This window comes from Mytilus californianus, unplaced genomic scaffold, assembly GCF_021869535.1.
Source record: "Mytilus californianus isolate M0D057914Y unplaced genomic scaffold, xbMytCali1.0.p SCAF_23, whole genome shotgun sequence".
NCBI lineage: Eukaryota > Metazoa > Mollusca > Bivalvia > Mytilida > Mytilidae > Mytilus > Mytilus californianus.
The window spans coordinates 5,533,552-5,554,802 of record NW_026262672.1 but is presented as its reverse complement, the minus strand read 5'-3'; the positions used below and the strand labels follow the sequence as shown (position 1 = coordinate 5,554,802).

General features: G+C 33.1%; 2 protein-coding genes across 2 annotated transcripts; one reads left to right on the top strand and one right to left on the bottom strand.

Annotated features, from left to right (window-relative positions):
• Positions 1-420: 420 nt before the first annotated feature.
• LOC127732343 (proliferation marker protein Ki-67-like) lies at positions 421-12,604 on the bottom strand. The gene is made up of 6 exons (XM_052241387.1): positions 11,796-12,604; positions 9,181-9,270; positions 7,300-7,381; positions 6,329-6,544; positions 3,589-3,671; positions 421-1,213 (listed from the first exon to the last, which is right to left on the bottom strand). The coding sequence occupies exons 1-6, from the start codon at positions 11,798-11,800 to the stop codon at positions 985-987; spliced, it is 705 nt and encodes a 234-aa protein (XP_052097347.1). The 5' UTR covers positions 11,801-12,604; the 3' UTR covers positions 421-984.
• LOC127732277 (uncharacterized) lies at positions 12,042-20,343 on the top strand. Its single transcript, XM_052241352.1, has 7 exons — positions 12,042-12,269; positions 13,202-13,331; positions 15,097-15,185; positions 16,395-16,462; positions 17,047-17,141; positions 17,696-17,805; positions 20,021-20,343. Exons 1-7 carry the CDS (start codon positions 12,042-12,044, stop codon positions 20,324-20,326), a joined length of 1,026 nt encoding a protein of 341 aa, XP_052097312.1. The 3' UTR covers positions 20,327-20,343.
• Positions 20,344-21,251: the final 908 nt, after the last annotated feature.

Genomic DNA, 21,251 nt, shown 5'->3' with positions numbered 1-21,251 from the left:
TCTAACATATTACTCTTCAAAAGTTTAGACAACTGGTACATGTTTTTGGGGAAAACATTTTGTACTTTAGAACAAACATCTGAATTCACAGACAACAGTTTAAAAAATGTTGCTAAAATGTTCAAAAGAAAACAAATAGCTGCATCTGATATATAATAAATACATTGCCATAATAATAAAAGTTTACAAAACCAATAAGTAATCCGAGATATATCGGACTCTGAATTATGTTCTTGATCTACACCAATACTTTCATCACAATCAATATCAAACTCTACATCTGAGTAATTATCAGAACTATATGAATCGTTCAGATTATCTTCACATCTATCAAAGTAGCTTTCAATGTCCTCATCTTCTAAATTATTATGAGATATATTTGATAAATTTCTGAATTTATTCATACAATTATAATTTATTTCATGTTCATCATCACTGATATCATTTTGATAATCTGATGTGTTATTTTCCACACTTGATACAGGTATATTTTCGTTATCAGATTGAGGTACTTCACTTTCACAAAATTGAACGTTACATTCAAGTAGATGTCTACGAGCATGTTTGTCTGAGAAAACTGTATAACATTTAGGGCAAGATTTTCTTGGACGCTTTGCTTTTTCTGCCATGAAACATGCAATAAAGTTTTGATTCAAAATTATGAATTAAGTATTCTAGTAGCTGCTTCACTGTATAATAAACCAATGTGCAAGCTTTCTTGAATACAAGTAGCTGCTTCACTAGTAGTCAATGTGCATGCTCTCTAGAATCTTATTCATATCTTTGGTACCAAAAATAAGGGCAGAAATTTTATCTCAAAATATATATAAAATTCATTGCTTATACATGAAATCAAATAATTCCTATTTACAATCCACTTGACTATTAAAGGTAGATTTTGATTATGGGTTTATAAAAAGAAAATAGAAAAATAAAAAACACTTGCAACATAAAACTATATATAAATCCAAACTGAATAAATTTCTATTCTAAAATATCAATATTTTTCTGTCCTTTTTCTTTCAAAGCTAAGGATAATCTTTTAGCCTTTTGGTATGTCACCATTTTCGAAAATAATGGATCTTTAAACATGTCCACATAAAAGTTATCATCACTAGGTTTTCTTTCTGTTCCTGCTATTTGTCTATTTTTATCATTTTCAACTACATCTATATTGTCATTTTCCCCTTCTTTTTCTCTTTGTTCCCAATATCTGAAATAAAAGTGAATGGTTAACATTTGTCCTTTACAACTCTTAAGTAAAAAGAATATAAACTGTTATCACAGAGATATGTCTCGCTTTTTTGTAATTTTGATAATGCAAATGTTGAAATTAAAATAGCAATACTTTAACATGTAAGTTATGCAAATATTCAAAGTCGATGAACCATGACTGAAGGTACATGGCTAAACAATCTCCATGGAATGAGATTTGCTAATGCTAATACAACTGCATACCAAATACCATTGACTTATTATAAGTCTTTCCCTTTAAACAAACCTAAACACAAACATTAACTTGTAAACTATGTAAAAGTTTAAAAGTCAATGAACCATTATCAGGGGTGGGGCTATATAATCTCCATGGAAACGATACTTGCAAATGCCAATAAATTTGCATACCAAATATAATTGACTTAACATTAGCAGTTCATCTTAAACTGATCTAATCACAAACTAATACATGTAAACTCAGCAAAAGTTTCAAAAGTTAAATAGACCATGACTGAGGGGGCGGGGGCCAAATATTCTCCATGGAAATGAGATGTGCTAATGCTTATACAACTGAACACCAATTAACATTGGCCTACCACTAATGGTTCCCCTTGAACTGACCTAATCACAAACTAATACATGTTAACTTAGCAAAATTTTCAAAGTCTATAGACCATGACTAAGGGGGCAGAGCCAAAAAATCTCCATGGAAATGAGATATGCCAATACTTATACAACTGCATACCAAATATTATTGACCTACCACTAGTGGTTCCCCATAAATTGACCTAATTACAAACTAATACAAGTAAACTATGAAAAGTTTCAAAGTCAATAGACCTTGACTGAGGGGGCGGGGCCAAATAATCTCCATGGTAATGAGATGTGCCAATGCTTATACAACTGCATACCAAATATCATTGACCTACCACTAGTGGTTCCCCATAAATTGACCTAATCACAAACTAATACATGTAAACTATGAAAAGTTTCAAAGTCAATAGACCTTGACTGAGGCGGCGGGGCCAAATAATCTCCAAGGTAATGAGATGTGCCAATGCTAATACAACTGCATACCAAATATCATTGACCTACCACTAGTGGTTCACCATGAACTAGACCTTATCACAAACTAATACATTGTTGACGCATACCTATGTCTCGCTTTTTGACTCCGTCAAGGCGAGACAAAAACTGGTATCTTTATAATTAGTAACAATAACTGAAATGGGCATGTCAGAATCAGTTTTGGTTGTTTGTCTTATACATGTAACAAGCTGACCAACTAGGCAGAAACATTTTTTTCTTGAAATCCTTGGGACAGCAAGTCTCCTACAGCAGTTTCTTGTTCCCTTCCTTTATTCATGCTATTGGTAGTTTCATTCAATTAAGAGAGATCATATCATGGTGAACATGAATACAGAGTTTCAAGTTGAAGTCACAAAGTTCAAGTTGATTGGAATTCATGATCAACTTCATCAAAACTACCTTGACTAAAATCTTTTACCAAAATTTTAACCTGAAACTGGACGGACTAACTAATTTGATTTATTTAATTGTTTACATTGTATCATAGATCAAATTTATTTGTTCAGTGTATGTTCACTTGTGTTAATATGTCTTTTGATTTAAGCCATTTCAATTGATATTTTATAAGGTGTCTTTCTATGTTGTGATGTTACACTATTGTTTCAGATAAGGGTAAAGGTTTGGTACCATTAAAACATTTAAACCCCCTGTTATTGTTGGCACATGTCCCAAGTCAGGAATCTGATGTTTAATAGTTGTCGTTTGTTGGTGTGGTTCATTAGTTTTTCTTGTTTTTTATATAGATAAGACCCTTGGTTTTTCCTGTTTGAATGGGTTTTACACTAGTAAATTTTGGGGACCTTTTTAGCTAGCTGTTCAGTGTTAGTCAAAGCTTAGTGGTGAAGACCCTTCTTTTGCCTATAATGGTTTATTTTTATAAATCGTGACTTGGATGGAGAGTTGTCTCATTGGCACTCATGCCACATCTTCTTCAATATAAAGCTTTATACGAATAGTAACTGAGTTGCAAATTCCCTTTGTCTTGCATTTCACAGGATTTTTTCCAGACAAAAAAAATTGATAATTTCAAATTTTTTTTTTTATTTGTAATCATATGTTATTATTATTTCTCAAAAAAACAGTAAACAAACTCCCTGAAAAGTAGGCCGTAGTGATAGATGATCATGAACAACTACATTGTATTCAGGATAGTGTGGAAGTTTAATTTTTGTTTTTATTCATTAGTATTAGGTATCAATTCAATGAAGTGATATTTCATAAGCCACAATATAACAGTTACTTTTTGAGGAGGCAAGTATAAACATGTTGGATGTTAATTCTTACTTTTGTTTCTTCAGCATACGACGTCTTTTGCTTCTAGACTTCACTTCTTCTTTTGACTTCTTTTTACTTTTACTTTTCAAAGACTAAAAGGAAATATAAGTAGCATTAATGATTTTGTACATATAAATATATATAACCAGTCTAAAAGGATACAAGATCACCATAAAATAACAATTAATTAACAAATGTTAATTATTTCAGTTAACAGATGTCCTTCATCAGTATGATCACGAAGTAAAATGAATCTGATATATCAATCTATTTTGATTGTTAAACTATAGCAATCTTGAATTCTTTACAATAAAGAAAGTTAAACAGTTTTACCAGAACATCATATATAGATTTGCTTGTACTATTTTAAAATTTCTAAAAAACGACTCAAAGACATGCCAAAAATAACAAGAATGTGTCCCAAGCACACGGATGCCCCACGTGCACAATCATTTTCTATGTTTAATGGACCGTGAAACTGTGGTAAAAACTCTAATTTTGCATTAAAATTAAAAAGATCATAGCAAAGGGAACATGTGTACTAAGTTTCAAGTTGATTGGACTTACACTTCATCACAAACTACCTACTAAAAAAATGAAATAAAAATACCTTGACCATGATATTTCAACTAGTATAATTCAAAAACTTCCCTAACACTGTAGGAGTCAAGTAAGGAAGCCGGAGTTACTGGAAACAAGTGATGTCTGGAAAATGAGTGATGATGGTAGAAAAATGAGTGACTCATTCTATTTTTTTTCATTTATGCCTGTTGGGGAAACTGTCCTTAGCTTTCTTACACAAAATCTTTCCTGAGCAAGTCTTTCGGCCCTTGACCAACCCTCACTGTGGTCTATGATTGTGATGGTAAGGTTTTTAAGATCAGTTTGGGCGTGCCTAGGTGATCTTAAATGACGACTCACAGGGAGGTAGGGCTTGCAGGTGTAGTCATTTTGATGACCATTCATGCGTTTGTTGAATAGCTGTTCTGTCTCGCCAACATACTGCATGCCACATCGACACTGCAGAAGGTATATAACATCAGTGTTCTCAATAATTTTTTGAATAAAAGGAAGAAACATAAAAGTAGCAGGCAATCACGAGGGCCGCAAGGCCCGAACCAAGCGTCGCAGAGGCAAAAGGGGGGGTGAGTTCGAGAGGGGGTATCCCCCCTTCTCGTAAAGCCGGAAAATTTCTAGATTGCAGGGGGTGGTATCTGGGCTGTTCGGAGTAAATTTTGACCTCTTATTCTTCATGTTAAGTCCATTTTTAGTAGCTCATCTAAATTTTTCCTCAAAAATTGAAAATTAATATGATTTTTTTTTGCAGATTTTATATGACATGGCTTGCTTCACCCCTTCCCATGTTCAATGTTATTCTTATTGCAAGTCTCACTAAGGGCTATTCCAGAATTGATTTTATTGGGAGGAAAATGCACTTTTTATTTGAATAAAATTTTAATTCATTTTTCCTTAATTGTAAGTTTTGATTGGGAAAATATGTGAAGTAGCCCATGCAATTTTTTTTTATTAATGTGCCTCCGCCCTCCCCATACAGACATTTCTGGAATAGCCCTTATAATTGTGTCTTCACCTCATATTATTTCTTAGTGTCTTGTATTATAGTTTAAATAGAATTCATTGAGAACATTAATTTATGCTTTATTCAGTCATTCAAAAACTGGGAAGATTTATATTTAGAGGAAACCAGACCTGCCTTCGGAAACTGTCAACCTGCAGTAAGCAACTGACAAAATATGGCTAAAAAAATAATAAATTTTAAATCCAGGAAATAGAACTATGAAGGGTCAACAGTTTAACAGGATACACTCAATCCTCTCTGTTGTTCAGAGGGTACAAGTTAAATCGGCACCTATCGAAAAAGTCAAATCGGCATCTGATCAAATAGGCAACTATTTTAAAGTCATTTCGGCATTAAGTTGGTCAGTTCGGCACCAAATATTAATTTTCATCTGTTTTCTGCTTTTTAATTATTCTTCAAAAACTTATATAAAAACCAATGAAGCCATAACCCAAGCTGTTGTTTAATCATGAAAAATTAAGATGCAATAAAAGGGCAAACTATGAGTCCCTAGCTTTCATCAATATCAACTGGTTAAAACATGCATAATAAATATCCAATACCTTGAATACACATATAGTTGACCGAAGAAAATACACAAAGAAACAAAAAGAACTTGATTATATACAATAATCAATTCTGGCTATCCCCCTTCTTTATTTTATTCTTTTTGCTTAAAATACGGTAAGAGTTCCATATGGCACCCCCACCATACTAAAAGAACACAATAATGTATTACAGTTTATTCCATGGGGTGCCATATGGAACTCTTTCCAAAACTATATACCAAATATCAAATCAATATCTTCAAGAACAAAGAAAAAGCCTGGAAAACTGATTTGCTGCCCTGAAGGGTGGACAGACAGACAGAGTGCAAACCTAAAGTCCCCTGTGACTTCGTCAGTAGGGGACTAAAAAGTATGGAACACTGATTATTTAAGTGAATTTTCCAAGGACCATAACTCTGCACAAAATCATTAGACTGAAACAAAACTCGAACTTGATCTGTAACTTGCCATGATAAAATCAAATCAATATCTTCAAGCCTGAAGAAAAGAGTGAAGAAAACTGATTTGCCGTACTGGCAAATGAACAGACCGACAGACGGACAGAGTGCAAACCTAAAGTCTACTTCGACTTTGTCAGTAGGGGACTAAAAATACAAATTACCTTTGGTGCATCATCTATCCTGATTGATGGTCTGTTCAAATTCAAATCTTTGTCTGGATTTCTTAATTTGCTCTTCTTTGATTCCTCTGTTTCATCAAAGCGGAAAGATCTGTCTATGATGGTGAATACATCTCCATGATTTAATTTTATTGGTTTGTCAAAATATGAAGAGTTGACTAAGACAGGATTATCTATACTCAAGTTTGTCAAAAAAACCTACAAAAGAAATGAACAGTACATATTTCATACAGTTGAGTTTTTTCAAAATAAAACATTTTTGGACAGAAGAATGATTTATAATTAGACACATTGTTGAAGTCTGTTTAGTGACTTATAGTTGTTAATTTTACAATTCAAATTAAACTTCGTTGTATATACAATTGAATAAAATTTGGCATGAAAACTAAAGGAAAATGTTTCCTCAGTACAAAGATGTCCTACTCTCCCTATCATTTTCCATTTTTAACCATAACTTAACAGGTGGGGCATAAAAATTAGGACATGCTAGGAAGATAATCTACACTTTAATTTAATGATAGTGTTTGCAACGATAACTATGGTCATAACCATAAGGGTCAGAAAACAAAACAAATATTTTTTTTACCCGATATACAGGGGTGGATCCAGCCATTTTAAAAAAGGAGGGTTCCCAACCCATGACAAAGGGGGTTCCAACTATATATCCCCATTCAAATGCATTGATTGGCCAAAAAAAAGGGGGTGTTCCAACTATATGTCCCCATTCAAATGCACTGATCGGCCCAAAAAAAGGGGGGTTCCAACTATGTGTCCCCATTCAAATGCATTGATCGGCCAAAAAAAAGGGGGGTTCCAACCCCCGGAACACCCCCCCCCCCCCCCCCCCCCCCCCCCCCCCCTGGATCCACCACTGGATATATCAGCATGATCAGTACTGTTGTTTCATGGTTTGGTACTAGTTTTAGTTAACTAAGATTTTAAATACAATTCACCTGTTTATTGTCTGATACATTAATTCTACAATGTTCTCCGGAAACATTTGGAAGCTTAATTATTATATCACAATCTTTGCCCCTGAAAAAAATATAAAAAAGACTACACAAATCTACATGGTTAATACTATAATGGGTTGACTTTTGGGTCTAACTGAAGCTACATTCTTAATGATAATCCTTAACAGCAAGCAGGGAAACTAACTAGTTTTTATGATTTCAGAATAATCTAATCTACAACTAGTCCTTTAATTACATTAAATACAAGTGTGGTCACAGACCAGCTTGGATAGTATCCAGAATACATTCTGAGAGTATTGCATGGCAAAACATAGTCCCCTACCATTAACAATTAATTTAACCAAAACGAAATTGGAACTTGAATCCTTGATCTGTAACGTCTCATTTTAAGACTATATTATACATATATACCAAATTTATATCAAATAAAAATCTTTACTCATGATGAAAGACAAGCACTCTGTAAGCATGGTGAGTATTGCATGGTAATACATAGTCCCCTACCTCCCCTACCAGTTAAAATGTCATTGTATAAGAACAAAATTTTAACTTGATCTATACCATGTCATGGTGTAAACTATTTAACAAATATCTTCAAGCATGACAAAAAAAGTGTTGAAAACTGATTTTTTTTATTGTGTAAGTGAGTTTTTTGAGTCCAATGGCTTAAACTCTGAACAAATTTATCAGACTAAAAATAAATTCGAACTTCATCTGTAACTGGTCTAACATGATAAAACTATTATATACCAGTTTTCCAATCAATATTTTCAAGCATGATGAAAATAGACAGCTGCGCCATGAGCGCATAATACATAACATGCCTGTAGCGTTTTCAAAGAATAAAGTTCAAAAACTTTTTAAGCCGATAATAATTATATATGTCTACCCTATTTGACCCTGGGTTACTGAATTTTCAAGAATGGTGCTTTAATATGACAAAGTCATTGTCAGTATATCCTGTATATACATTTTGTACCTTGCATGCATTTCAAAATCGACTGTATTTTACTATAAATGGTACCCCAAAAAATGTAAAATTCACACAAACTCTAAAAAAGTATTTGCTGTAGCATAACAAAAAATAAATGATTTTTTGCATTATGCACATTACATGTATACTAAAATGTATATAGAGATCCTTTCAATTTCTGTCAAGAAAGCCATGAGGATTAAAAGAAGATTGATTGATTGATTGTTGGTTGCTTAACGTCCAGTGGCAAATATTTCATGCATATTCAGGACGAGAACAAGTTCACAATAAATACAATAGGTAGGTTCTGTAATAGATTAAGGGATTATGGTCGGAGAAATTTAGACTGCCACGGGAAATGAGGGTATATTGGATAGGGACAGAAATTTAGCCTTGCAACAGGTCACCTACGGACCCCTCAAAGAGTTGTTGCAAGGGTTCTTAACGTGCAAAGAGCGTGGCACTCTCTTTACACGAGGCATCGGATTTAACGTCCCCATTCTGACCGGACGTGGCTGCAAATTTGTACATCCCGCACAGCCAAACGGACGCCCCACTTTAGCACGGGTTTTACTGCCGGTCGGAGGAAGACCAATGGTGACCATACTTCTATTCCCCAGTCACCCTTGGGGGGATTAAAAGAAGAATGATGCCCCAGCTTGCATAAATTTTATAAAGTGACATAATTCAATAACACCTTGTGATGACACTAAAATTTAATAAATAAAACTCAATCTCACATTTGTAGTAATAGGCGTTGCGCGTTAGTTTCATAACATTTGCTTCAAGTAAAACGAAGTTAAGAAATGGGAAAGAGAGATATACATGTGAAGCATGGTATTCAAGATAATCATTTTCTTTTATATAAGTACTTTAATTATAATTACCTTCCAAACAAACAGTTTTTAACAGTTAAGGGAAAATGTGCTCCATCTACACCGCTTCTCTTTATCACTATTATCTCTCCATAAAGCATTCTGAAATAAAAACGTTTAATAAATAAAAATAAAATGCTCCGCTGGGCGCAGCTTGATACGACCGCAGAGATCGAACCCTGAACAGTTGGGGCAAGTATGGACACAACATTCAAGCTTGATACAGCACTGAATTTGGATTGTGATTAAATATTTGACACAGCACAGGTTTCTGACACAGAATGAATGTGGTCTAAGAACTTAAAAATTTTAAATTTACCTATTCAAACCATATCATTATTATTTGCTTTTATATATAAAACTAGAAAAATGCTTGTTTTTTGGCCCCTTTTTGGCCCCAAATTCCTAAACGTTTAGGGCAATTACCCCGAAACTCAAACCCAGCTTTCCCTTTGTGATATGGAACCTTGTAGTACAATTTCATAAAGATCCATACACTTACACACAAGTTATTGTCCTGAAACTAGAAAAAATGCTTGTTTTTTTGCCCCTTTTTTTGCCCCTAATTCCTAAAATTTTGAAGCAATTACCCCCAAAATCGATCCCAGCCTTCCCTTTGTGGTATGGTACCTTGCAGTACAATTTCAGAGAGATCCATACACTTGAACACAAGTTATTGTCTGGAAACTAGAAAAATGCTTATTTTGGCCCCTTTTTGGCCCCTTAATCCTAAACGTTTTGGGCAATTACCCCCAAACTCAATTTTAGCTTTCCCTTTGTGATATGGAACCTTGTAGTACAATTTCAGAAAGATCCATACACTTACACACAAGTTATTGTCATGAAACTAGAAAAATGCTTGTTTTTTGCCCCTTTTTTGGCCCCTAATTCCTAATATTTTGAGGCAATTACCCCAAAATCAATCCCAGTATTCCCTGTGTGATATGGAACCTTGTGGTACAATGTCAGAGAGATCCATACACTAACACACAAGTTATGTCTGGAAGTTAAAAAAAATGCTTATTTTTGGCCCCTAATTCCTTAACTGTTGGTACCATAACCCCCAAAATCAATCACAACCTTCCTTTAGTGGTATTGAACCTTGTGGTAAAATTTCATAGAGATCCATTGACTTAAACTAAAGTTAGAGTGCGAAAACCAATGTGTCTTCGGACGACGACAAAGCCGGACGACAACGACGACGACGACAAAGCCGGACGACAACGACGACGACGACGCCAACGTCATACCAATATACGACCGCAAAAATTTTTTACAGTCGTATAAAAACAGGTCATCAAACTAGACTCTGAAAGAGTTTGTGGCTCACCTGCCAATTTGGTGACCTTTGGAATCTGGAGATATACATTTTTTTAATAGTGTTAATTTATTCTTAAATTCTTAAATTATCTTAAATTAATTGTTCATTGCTGAAGGTGGTATGGTGACCTATAGTTGTTAATTACTGTGTCATTTGGTATCTTGTGGGGAGACTTGTCTCTATTGCAATCATACCACATCTTCTTTTTTTATATTGGTACAAAATGTACAAGTTAGCAATGGTACTGGGCCACACTTATAAAAATAATTTGGTTTGTCCAAATCCTACCCGAAGGTTGAATCAGTTTAATCAGGAAAGTAGGCATTGTCTTTTTTCTTTTTTGACAAAGAGAAATTAATGTGTCAAATGTTTTTTTTATCTCCATGCCTATCTGATTGAAAAAAAAATTTCACATCAGGACAAGAAAATATTTTGAGTATGCGGCTCTTTTTAGGGTAGGTAAGGGTTAGGGCAAACATCTTTTTTATGGCTGAGGAAATAATTTTAATATGAATAAAAAAAGATGTCACCTACCCCCCTTTTGAAAATTACTCTTGATCCACCACTGCCATAAATAATTTTTAAATTAAAAATAATTCTGCTTTAAACAGTGTTCAACAGTGAAAATATGTAAATTTATGACTCTGTTGACTCTGTTATATATGTTCTTTTATAATGTTAACAATGTACATGCATCTTGTTCTTCTTCTTCTTCTTTATAGAGGTGGGGGTGTGGGGGTGGGGTAGGAGGGGTCCTGATCCCGAAATCCTGGACTTAAAAACACGAAATCCTGAGGTCCCGAATTTTAAATGAATTTAAATCCTGACATCCGACATCCAGAAATTCGAAAAAAGAATTCCTGGATCCCAAAAGGGTCAATGCAGAAATCCAAAGCTTAAAAACACCCGATCCTGGAGTCCCAATAAAGGTCATATCCCCCCTCTTTTTATATAGAAAAAACATTAACTGGCAGGTGCATGCCTGGTTTAACAATATTGTTTAGGATTAAAATTATAATTTCAATTTTTTGTATGCAAATGGCTGAAATGCATATGTACATGTACAGTAAGTAATATTTTTCAATTTCTTTTTTAATTTTTGGTATAAGATAAAAACAAGATACATATTTTAAACCATGTAGGTATTTGTAAGTGTCAAGGAGATTTTCTCTAGTGAGTTTCTCATTGAAGCACTCAGTGGTGGTGCTGCAGGCTATTGAACCTTTGGACAAGGGCACATATATATACCACAATATCCATATTTTTTTCTGTAAAGTTTAAGAGGCTTTTTAAATGATATACTTACACCATTTATAAAAAAAATCTAAGCTGATAAAAACTCTCAGGTTCAATAATGGCGCTGAAGTATCAATCCCATGCGGTTGAAGTTTTGGTTATTTTCCAATCTGTATATGGAAATGTCTTTAACGTAGCCAATCAGCATCTTGGCATGCCATCCTTATCTCTTTTACACAGCCGCAGACACGATTCTTGCGATTTCGGCGCCTATTCAAACACGAATGTTGTCATCACTGTAGATCTAGTATCAAACATGTCTTTCAACGATATTTCTGATGATGAAACTTTGGACCAAACACCTCTTGCTGATATTCAAAGGAGTCGTGTTCGACAGAGAGCAGCACGTAATTTAAGAGATGTGATACAAGACAGCGAGCATGAAGACTGTCTAAGCGAGGATGATGTAAGGACGGATGAATTCCTGGCAACAAGTCCTGATATCCTTCATCAGAATTCATCCACATCAAGACAAGTAAGCAGAGTAAGTGTGTATACATGTATTTAAACGCAAATTCCATCAGCCTTTTACAAGATAACTCAATATCCACTCACTGAGAACATATATTGTTATGATGATCTAAGGGGCATAGGCTGTGTCAATATTGGATTTTCTATTACAGAACAAATCTTAGTAGACAGAGAAGCGCCGGTTTTAGTTTATAAATCATTAAACTGGTGATATTCAAAGAAAGCACTTTGCAACAATTTTATAACGAAATCCTCATAATCGCTTACATCAACGAAAATCAGATGGAAAACCCCAATGTCTAAATTTAGCATGGGACATACTGTTAGAAACTAAGACATGCATAAGAAAGGTAAATTCTTAGACAAACTTGTCTGTATAAAAACATATAATCTGACCATGAATTGGATGTGATTGTATTCCTATATTTTATTTTTGGCATATTGATACTTATTTATGAGGGGCCTGATGGGTTATTTTCGTTCTTCGTGATCGGCGCATTTTCGTTATCGTGATCCGTTTTTCTACAGATTTAATTTTTTTTATATTTTCGTGATCCGTGATCATGGAAATTTATTTTCTGTGAATCGTGATTGACAAAAAAATCAACTCGTGAATCGTGATGAGACCCCCCCATCAGGCCCCTCATTTATTACAGTGTTCCATGTCTCAGCATACAGAATATAAACATAAGACATGCAAGTACCACAGTTGCCTGAAGACTTCATAATTATAGTGAAAAAATGGTGGAAATAAAATAATTTTAGTAGTATTATAATTATTATTCTATTATAATACTACTAAAAATATTTTATATCCACCATTTTTTCGCTATGATTATGAAATCTTCAGGCGACTGTGCAAGTACACATACTGAAATACAGGCTATTTGTAAAATTGCAGAGAGGAAACTGCTTAACACCTAAGAAATGAAAATATCTTTGCAGATAAGTCAAACACCAGTCCGGAACATGTTGAATACTCCAAGCACTAGTAGTATTAATACACCAAGCACAAGTAGTATTAATACACCAAGGACAAGTGGTGTTGGCAGCAGTGGTCCTTGTAGAGAGTCCAGTACACCAAATGCAAGGTCCATGAATACCATGAATACCAGTTCCAATGATATCCACAGTCTTGGTAAGATTTATCAATGTTATAACTGACACATATAACCAATGTTATTTCAACTGATCGAGCAGAGCTTACGTTTTACTTTGCATATGGACAGTCTATTTGAAGATGTGTGTGATTAGGATGATTGCTGTTATAATTATTACTGATTTCTAATCACTTATCAGTGTCTTCAAAGGAATTTACAAAAGAATGACTGGACGCTTCATTGATGAGTTTATTCTAAAAACCTATCTATAGATGGACCCGGGGGGGGGGGTTACTGACTCTCCTTTCAGGTATAACTGTGCCGACAGCACTTGCCAAATCATACCCTGTTCTAACCAGAAAAAATTGAGAAACATACCCTGTTCTTAACAAAAATATTGAAAAACATACCCTGTTCTATACACGCTAAAAAAATGTATACCCTGTTCTAGACCATATAAAATAGATGCAGTTCTAGACCCGGGTTCTAAACTGTATCTTAAACAGTTAAATAAGCGACCCTTTTCTAGACAAATACTTTGTTTAAAAAAGACCCTGTTCTCACCAGAAGGGCATGAAAAAGCGATCTTGTTCTAACCAGCAGGACATTAAAAAGGGACCCTGTTCTAACAAGCAGGGCATGAAAAAGTGACCCTGTTTTGCGGCACACTCATACCACTAAAAATATAGGAAGTAACTCCCCCGGGAGATGGACTGGTTTATTATGAGCCAACCAGTTAAACTCTGCCCAGTCAAGTGAAATAAATCGAGTAATACTGACCTTTTGATATTAGGGAATTTGTATCTCCACAGGAGTACAGTGAATGTTGCCCTTTAGTTTTCAGAAAATTTGCAATATATTGATAAGTTGTAGTTTTGTTATAGAAGCTGCTGCAGACTAATTCTCACCAGACCAAAAATGTACTACTAAAACACATCCTTTTTTAAAAGATTTCTTCTTTCTTTAAAGAATAACAAAAGTGTATGAAATTGTGATTTTTTTTTATCAAATTTGGTCTAATAATTTATATGTAACAAAAGTTTTTTTCTTGGATGCAATCTACTGATTTTTCATTAGAAATAGGTTTTTGCTTGCTGTTCACAAATATAATGAAGATCATGCGTGTGTAATATTATATAAATAAGAAGATGTGGTATGAGTGCCAATGAGACAACCTCCATATCCTAGTCAGAATGTATAAAAAGTTAATGATATCAGGTTAAAGTATGACTTTTAACACAGATCTAGAGCCTTGGCTCACAACAAACAGCAAGCTATATAGAGCCCATAAATGACTAGTTTTAACAATTCAAACAGAAATACCATTGGTCTAATCTATATAAAAAAAACTACCATAAACGATAAACTCATATGAATCACACCAACAAACGACAACCACTGAACAACAGGTCCATGTCATAGGACAGGTGGCTGGTGCATAAAAATTATTCACACTCAAAGACCAGTTTAAACCACTAATTAAGCACAGAAATGATATCCTGGCAAATCTTAATATGATCCATTTAAAAAACTTAGAGATTAAATATAATTAGATATGAGGGTGTAAAAATATAGGGTAAGGCTAAGGTGCAAGACAAGATTTTTTTCGTAAAACAAGGTATACAAAATTGTGTATTTTATTTCTGTATTTAAATTGAATTAGTCCAATTGTTCATTAACCCTTTTTTCTTCATCTGCACAGGTCAAAGAGATTTATTAATAAGAATATATGAGAGGCAGGAGGAAATCTTGCACTGAAAGCACAGACAGCACATGACAACAGCTCTGCAAAATCCAAAGAAAATCTGGTAGTTCCAATAGGAGTTAAGGTAATTTTTTTTATCAGTGGGGATAACTTGATGGCTTTTTTAAATTTAACCCCATGTCAATCCATTTTCACATGCACAGCTTTCAAGAGTTTGACTCTGTTTTTGTCTGTATATCTATATTTTTTTAGACTTGATGACTTTGTATGGCAAAGAGCAAAGGAAAGCTTACATTTTCAACTCAGAAACTACTTGTTAACTTGCACATTCTTAATTTCGTAAACTTAAAAAATACAACTTAAAAGTACAAAAAATGGCAACAAACAAAAGGAATAACAGTAATCAATGTCACCATTTTTCCTTACTAATAGGATAAGGGAGACTTAAAATGAAATTGAATTCTTGTATTTTACCCCTTGCTTGTGGCAAAATATATAGTTTTAAGAGCCAAACAGTATAAACAAGAGGGTAGCAATGCCCTTTAACGTCAGGCGTCAAAAGGCCATTTAAGGCTACCGTTAGCGTCAAATTGATTAAGATTTTACCGTGATTCATCAAAATATCTTTATGGTGATTTGTCGTCTAAAAGAAAGTGCATATTTTATTGTCATGCACCAAAAAATACCGTTAACGTCATTTGGCAAGAATTTTTACCATTATTCGTCATGAAGTTACCCCCATTACCACCCTCAAACAAGGCCCTATAATTTTTAACTTAAATAAATGCAAAATTCGAATGCATTATTTATGTAACAATTTTTTTCATTGGCTAAAAGTTACCGTCAAATCCACAGTTGATAAGACGTAAGTAAGGAGGGACCCGTCATTTAAAATTAATCGGATCAACAAATGTTAGATAACTACAATATTATCACAATTAAACAACACCTACCTTGAATTTACTGTATTAATGTGATTTTATCAAAATTTGAATCATAGAGGTAACATAATAACCTCCATATTGTAAGTTTTCATTTGTATGACATCACGTTTAGCGTCTTTGCACCAAAATTATTCGTGAAGTTTTGCAGAATTTTTTTAATTGTCATATTTATACATTTTTTCGATTTATTGTCAAATTTATACATTTTTTCAAGCTCTAACATATCATTTCTTTTTGTTATTACTACGCCTCCCCAGTAAGACTGTATTTTCGACTGTCAAATCGACAATTGACGGTGGCAACTCTTCATTTACAGTACAGTTATTCCTTAATTATTTTAGTAATTCAATTGGCAAAAAAAAAATCTTTAATGAACTCTGATGTTGTAGAATGCTGTGAAACAAGGGTACAAGGATGGAGAAGAAAAAGGTCTCTGTTGGAGCTTTGAAGGAAAAAGGTATTATTACAATATTTGATCAGCACCTAAAATTTTGTTTTCACGTAATGAATGCTTGTGTACAAAGCTTAAGCAAATCTAATGGTCTAAACCCGTTCTACTGTGTTGACAAGAAGGAAAACACGTTGATGTTGGTTGTTTCAGGCACCAGAGAATTTTTTTTAACCTGTGCATGCAAATTGAAGACAATGTATTGTTATAGATTTTACAATTTATATGTTGTCTAATAAAAAACAATGTTGAATTTGAGTCTAATACACTATATGAGTTCATAGTTTTTAACATATAATTCTATATGATTTATGTGATGCCTAGTAAATTTGTAGTAACTCACAATGCATTACAGTTCATAGTGTCGATTGGTCAATTTTTCAAGGCTGTGTTTTATTTATTAGTATTTTGAAAATTACTATTCAAATGTAATTAGTGGTCTCAACCTGTATGTGCAACTTAGCTAAATACACTTAAAAGACAAAAATTGGATTACAATATAGTTATCAAAAACTTGATATATGCATTGATATAATAGGTATACTCAGTATATACATTAGCAAGAATGTACATGTATATGTTTTTCATTTCAGAGTTAGTGATGCAGTAAACAAAAATATGACATCACATATTGTGACATTTGTTAAAGGCTGGAATCCAGCATACAATGACATCACCGTATTGAATTGTAAGTGGATATGAATTTCAAAAGCTTACAGTAGTCTTTACTTTTTCCTTGTATTTTATTAAATTGTAAAATGAGGAAATATAATTTACAATCTGATCATTCTGCTAAAGAGAAGAGTTGTCTCTCTTTAGATACAAATAAAATATTATAATTAGTTATTTAAAATCTACAATTGATGTATGATTTGAAGATAATAATTTAATAATAATAAAATAAATGCATGCAGTTACCTAGGAACCCAGCCTGATTAAAATCAAACCTCTCAGCGCTCCCATTTTCTGATATGTCCCCAATGCACTTTGATTTCAATCACACTGTAAGGAAACATGTATTCTCATTTCACATTGATTGTTAATACACCTCCACAAAATGCACCCACTTTTTTAGAAAGATTTGACAATCTATAGTTTCTAGACCCAAGTTTGATCCCTAGATTTTTAAAAAAGTGGTATTAGCTATAAAGAATTCATATATATATATATATATTTACACATCATGAATTTTTATTATAAAACATATAGTCACAGATTTGATTGTGCTACTGATTTTTGTAGGTGCAATGGCAAGATATTTTTCAACCAAGAAGCAGCAGCAATCTGCTATAAGCAAGAACAAGTATGAGGGTGAAAAGAGAAAAAGAGCTCTGTATGAAAGGAAAAAGGAGGTATGTATCATTATTTACAATTTGCTGTCACAAAAGGAGCCCAGAGCCTAACACTTGTTAAATATACTGTAATTGTAGTTATTTTCGCGATGTATTTATATTCACAAATTTCGCGGTTGGTTTATTGTTGCGAAAATAAATACACACGAATCTAAATCCAACTTTTTAACTGAAAACTTACTGTTCATCTATGCATGTAAACTTAACCTTACGTCGATGACATGACATGTTTACAACCCTGTTTATCCGATTAATAAACAAACTAGATTAATATCAACAGGTGACAAGTAAAAACCAATTAAAGGTCAAAGAATCAATAATGACTCGAGATTACCTTGAACCATATGACTTTCTATTGTTATTGTTATTGATTGATTTACAAACATGTGTGTATAGTAGCAGACAATGTTTTTGAAAGCTTTACTGTAATGATTTGATAATAAACAAAATTTCATCTATAATTAGATATTATGAAAATAAAACAAGCACAAACAAATACACAAGAAGATAATTTACAAATAACCAAATTTACTACATTTTGTCATTTACCGAGTGCGACTCTTGCAATACTGGACTTAACCGAAACTCTTATCAAACTGTCATCTTTTACATTCTGAAATGCATGCACTAATCACCCAGTGTGCAATACAGTATACCTGACGGCTATTTACGATTTCACTTTAAATACAGTTCAGATTTACACACAACTATAAAACAATTTTTTTTATTATTTTTGAGAAAAAATCGTGAAAAGAAATACCCGCAAACTTTTTTGAAATACACAATACGCGAAAATAAGTACCTGGGGAAAAAAGTACAATTACAGTATATCTCTAAAATGAAGAAACAAGTTAATCAGATTGCCATAATATATTAAGGTAGATGGGGTGTCTAAATTATAATCCATAGAATTTTTTAATAATAATAATAATAAACCCAATTTTCTGCCATAACACAAAAACTACACCATAGAATTTTGAGATAAAATTTGAGAAGATAACTCTATTATTATGCTTTGAGATAAGAACAAGAAAAAATGGGGTCACAGGACTCGTTTTCTTGCTTCATAATAAAATAGGTAAATTCATAACACATTCTATTGTAAAAGTAACTTTATCTGAATTATCTGCCCTTACATTTAATTGCCTCCCCTTATGTGGCAAAGTTATAAAAAATTGAATCAAACATTCAACCATAAATATAATAAAACATGTCATATTCTATATTGAAATGAAAATTCTTTCACATGAATTACCTACTACTCTCAAAATTTGCACATTATATTAAAGATCTAGACCGATTGTTTTCTGGTATTTCAAAATCAAAGATGGAGGAAGACACCTTATCTACCTTAAAGGTCACAGAAGCTTCGTAACTTTATATACTATTGGAAAACACTTTTATTCATTTAGAACTGTAACTTGGTTTTCATTAGGCAGTCATTTCATTTTAGCTCTGTTACTGGCAACATGCACTAATTTCGACACTATAATTATACAGTAGGCAGGTAAAATGAATCTTTTAAAATCATTCATTTATATGAAAATAACACTAATTGACAGATAATGTGTTGTTATTCTCTCATCAGTCATAAGTGTTGGGGAAGCATCAACATTCATTATGAGAATAGGTGTTTATCATATAATGCCAGAAAAGTTATTTGTGAATAATTCATGATCAATATTTAAAATGAATATCTTTATGAAAGACTCATAGATAATACTCCTTGTACAATTATAGGACATTTTAAAATACACAGAAAGACTCTGAGAAAGAAAAGATATTTGTTCCATGAATGTGAAAATGACTATTTTGTTATGATAATATTTTATAAGCTCAATCATGTACCACTTTTACCTAGCTATAAGGTACAGTGACCTTTGTTCTTTCAATATCAACTTAGTTGTCAGGTTTTGTTGTTAGATTGACTTATTCAGTATTCAGTTGGGGTAAATTTCTTGATTAAAAAAACAGCTTACAGATACACAGTGTGTAAAAAAAAACAAGAGAAAAAAAATTGTCTTTTTAGGGATAATGACTACTGATGATGATAATGACTAATGTATTAAAATTGTCAACATACAAACCCTATTTTTTGTTTCAGTACTGTATGTAACCAAACATCACATTATTTTTAATGCTTACAGAAAATTGTATTTACTAAATGAATCTTTTAAAGGTTACAATTCTATATGTTAAATCTTTTTTTTTTCAGAAAGCAAAAAGAAGACTAGTAGCACTTGAAAATCATGATATTAGCGCAGTAAAAAAGGCCAAAATTACAGAGGCTTTAAAGCCAATGTACATGTCCTCAGATGAAGAAGGCCAAGAGGGTTTTATAACCCATCAACCCTCTTGGCAGTCGCCCAAGTTCAAAGAGTATAAAGCCAAATTGGATGGAGCATATTTAGATATATGCTCCACCAAGAGCAGAAGACTTTTGCAGACCAGAGTCAGAGGGGACATGAACAATAAAGAGACCCCAGATGTGGGGGATAACTTGAAGTGGATGATCAAATAATAATTAAAAAACAAATTAAAAAAAATGTTTTCATTTTGTTGCAATTTTGGTGCGATTCAAGTGCACAAAACAAATTAGCAAATATGAAATGACTATTTATAGATGGATTCTTAAGTTATATAAATATAGAAAAGAAGGTATGGTATAATTGCCAATGAGACAACTCTTCATAAGAAACCAGATTACTCAGAAATAAACAACTACAGGTCACTGTACTGTCTTCAATGATTAGCAAAGACCCTACCGCAAAGTCAGCTATAAAAGGACTTGAACATGTTGAACAAATAACAAGGCAGTTAAAGTAATCACCATTTACAAGAAGACCCTATGGACTGGTCAATTGAGTCTACTCAAATGCAACAATATATTAAAAACTTGCCATTGGACAGGTGATTTTGCAAAAGAAACTTAATTCAAATGCTTCATTGAGGGTATCACACCCTGAACACAATACAACATGTTAACAAAAACAGTACACACATTTTACTACAGGACAAACCACTGATGAGGGTATAGAAGATTAGAGCAGGAAACATTATTATTTGACTAAGATATTAGGTTTACGTTTGTGATAAGACTTGGCCCCTTAAGACATGCAGAAGTACAAAACGGCTGCATTCTGGTGACCTTCTTGAATTACAACACTCTAGAAAGCTAAAAATGTAGGTCTCTTTTATGTCAAAATTGATATTCAAAAGGTCATATTTGACTGACATTTTTATGCCTTTCATCTCAAAAGTTCACCTTGTTTTTTTTATAAAATGCCATTAAATGTTGACCTTTTGCCTATCTTTTGTCATGAGTTGCTTAATTTGAACTTGCTTTGATACCCAAACATAGTTTCTCTCTGCATATTTCATCAACAAAAAAAGAGGTGATATGCATATGGAAATCTTGCCTACCATGCTTTTCTTTTGTTCATATT

Bases quoted from the DNA above. Each gene is read 5' to 3' on its own strand.
- LOC127732343 (XM_052241387.1), bottom strand. The intron at 3,672-6,328 runs GTAATTTGTATT...ATTTCCTTTTAG, and splicing joins GGATAGATGATGCACCAAAG to TCTTTGAAAAGTAAAAGTAA. The intron at 1,214-3,588 runs GTAAGAATTAAC...CTTTTATTTCAG, and splicing joins CGTATGCTGAAGAAACAAAA to ATATTGGGAACAAAGAGAAA.
- LOC127732277 (XM_052241352.1), top strand. From the start codon at position 12,042: ATGTCTTTCAACGATATTTCTGATGATGAAACTTTGGACCAAACACCT. The intron at 13,332-15,096 runs GTACACCAAATG...TATGAGAGGCAG, and splicing joins TGGTCCTTGTAGAGAGTCCA to GAGGAAATCTTGCACTGAAA. The intron at 17,142-17,695 runs GTAAGTGGATAT...TGATTTTTGTAG, and splicing joins TGACATCACCGTATTGAATT to GTGCAATGGCAAGATATTTT.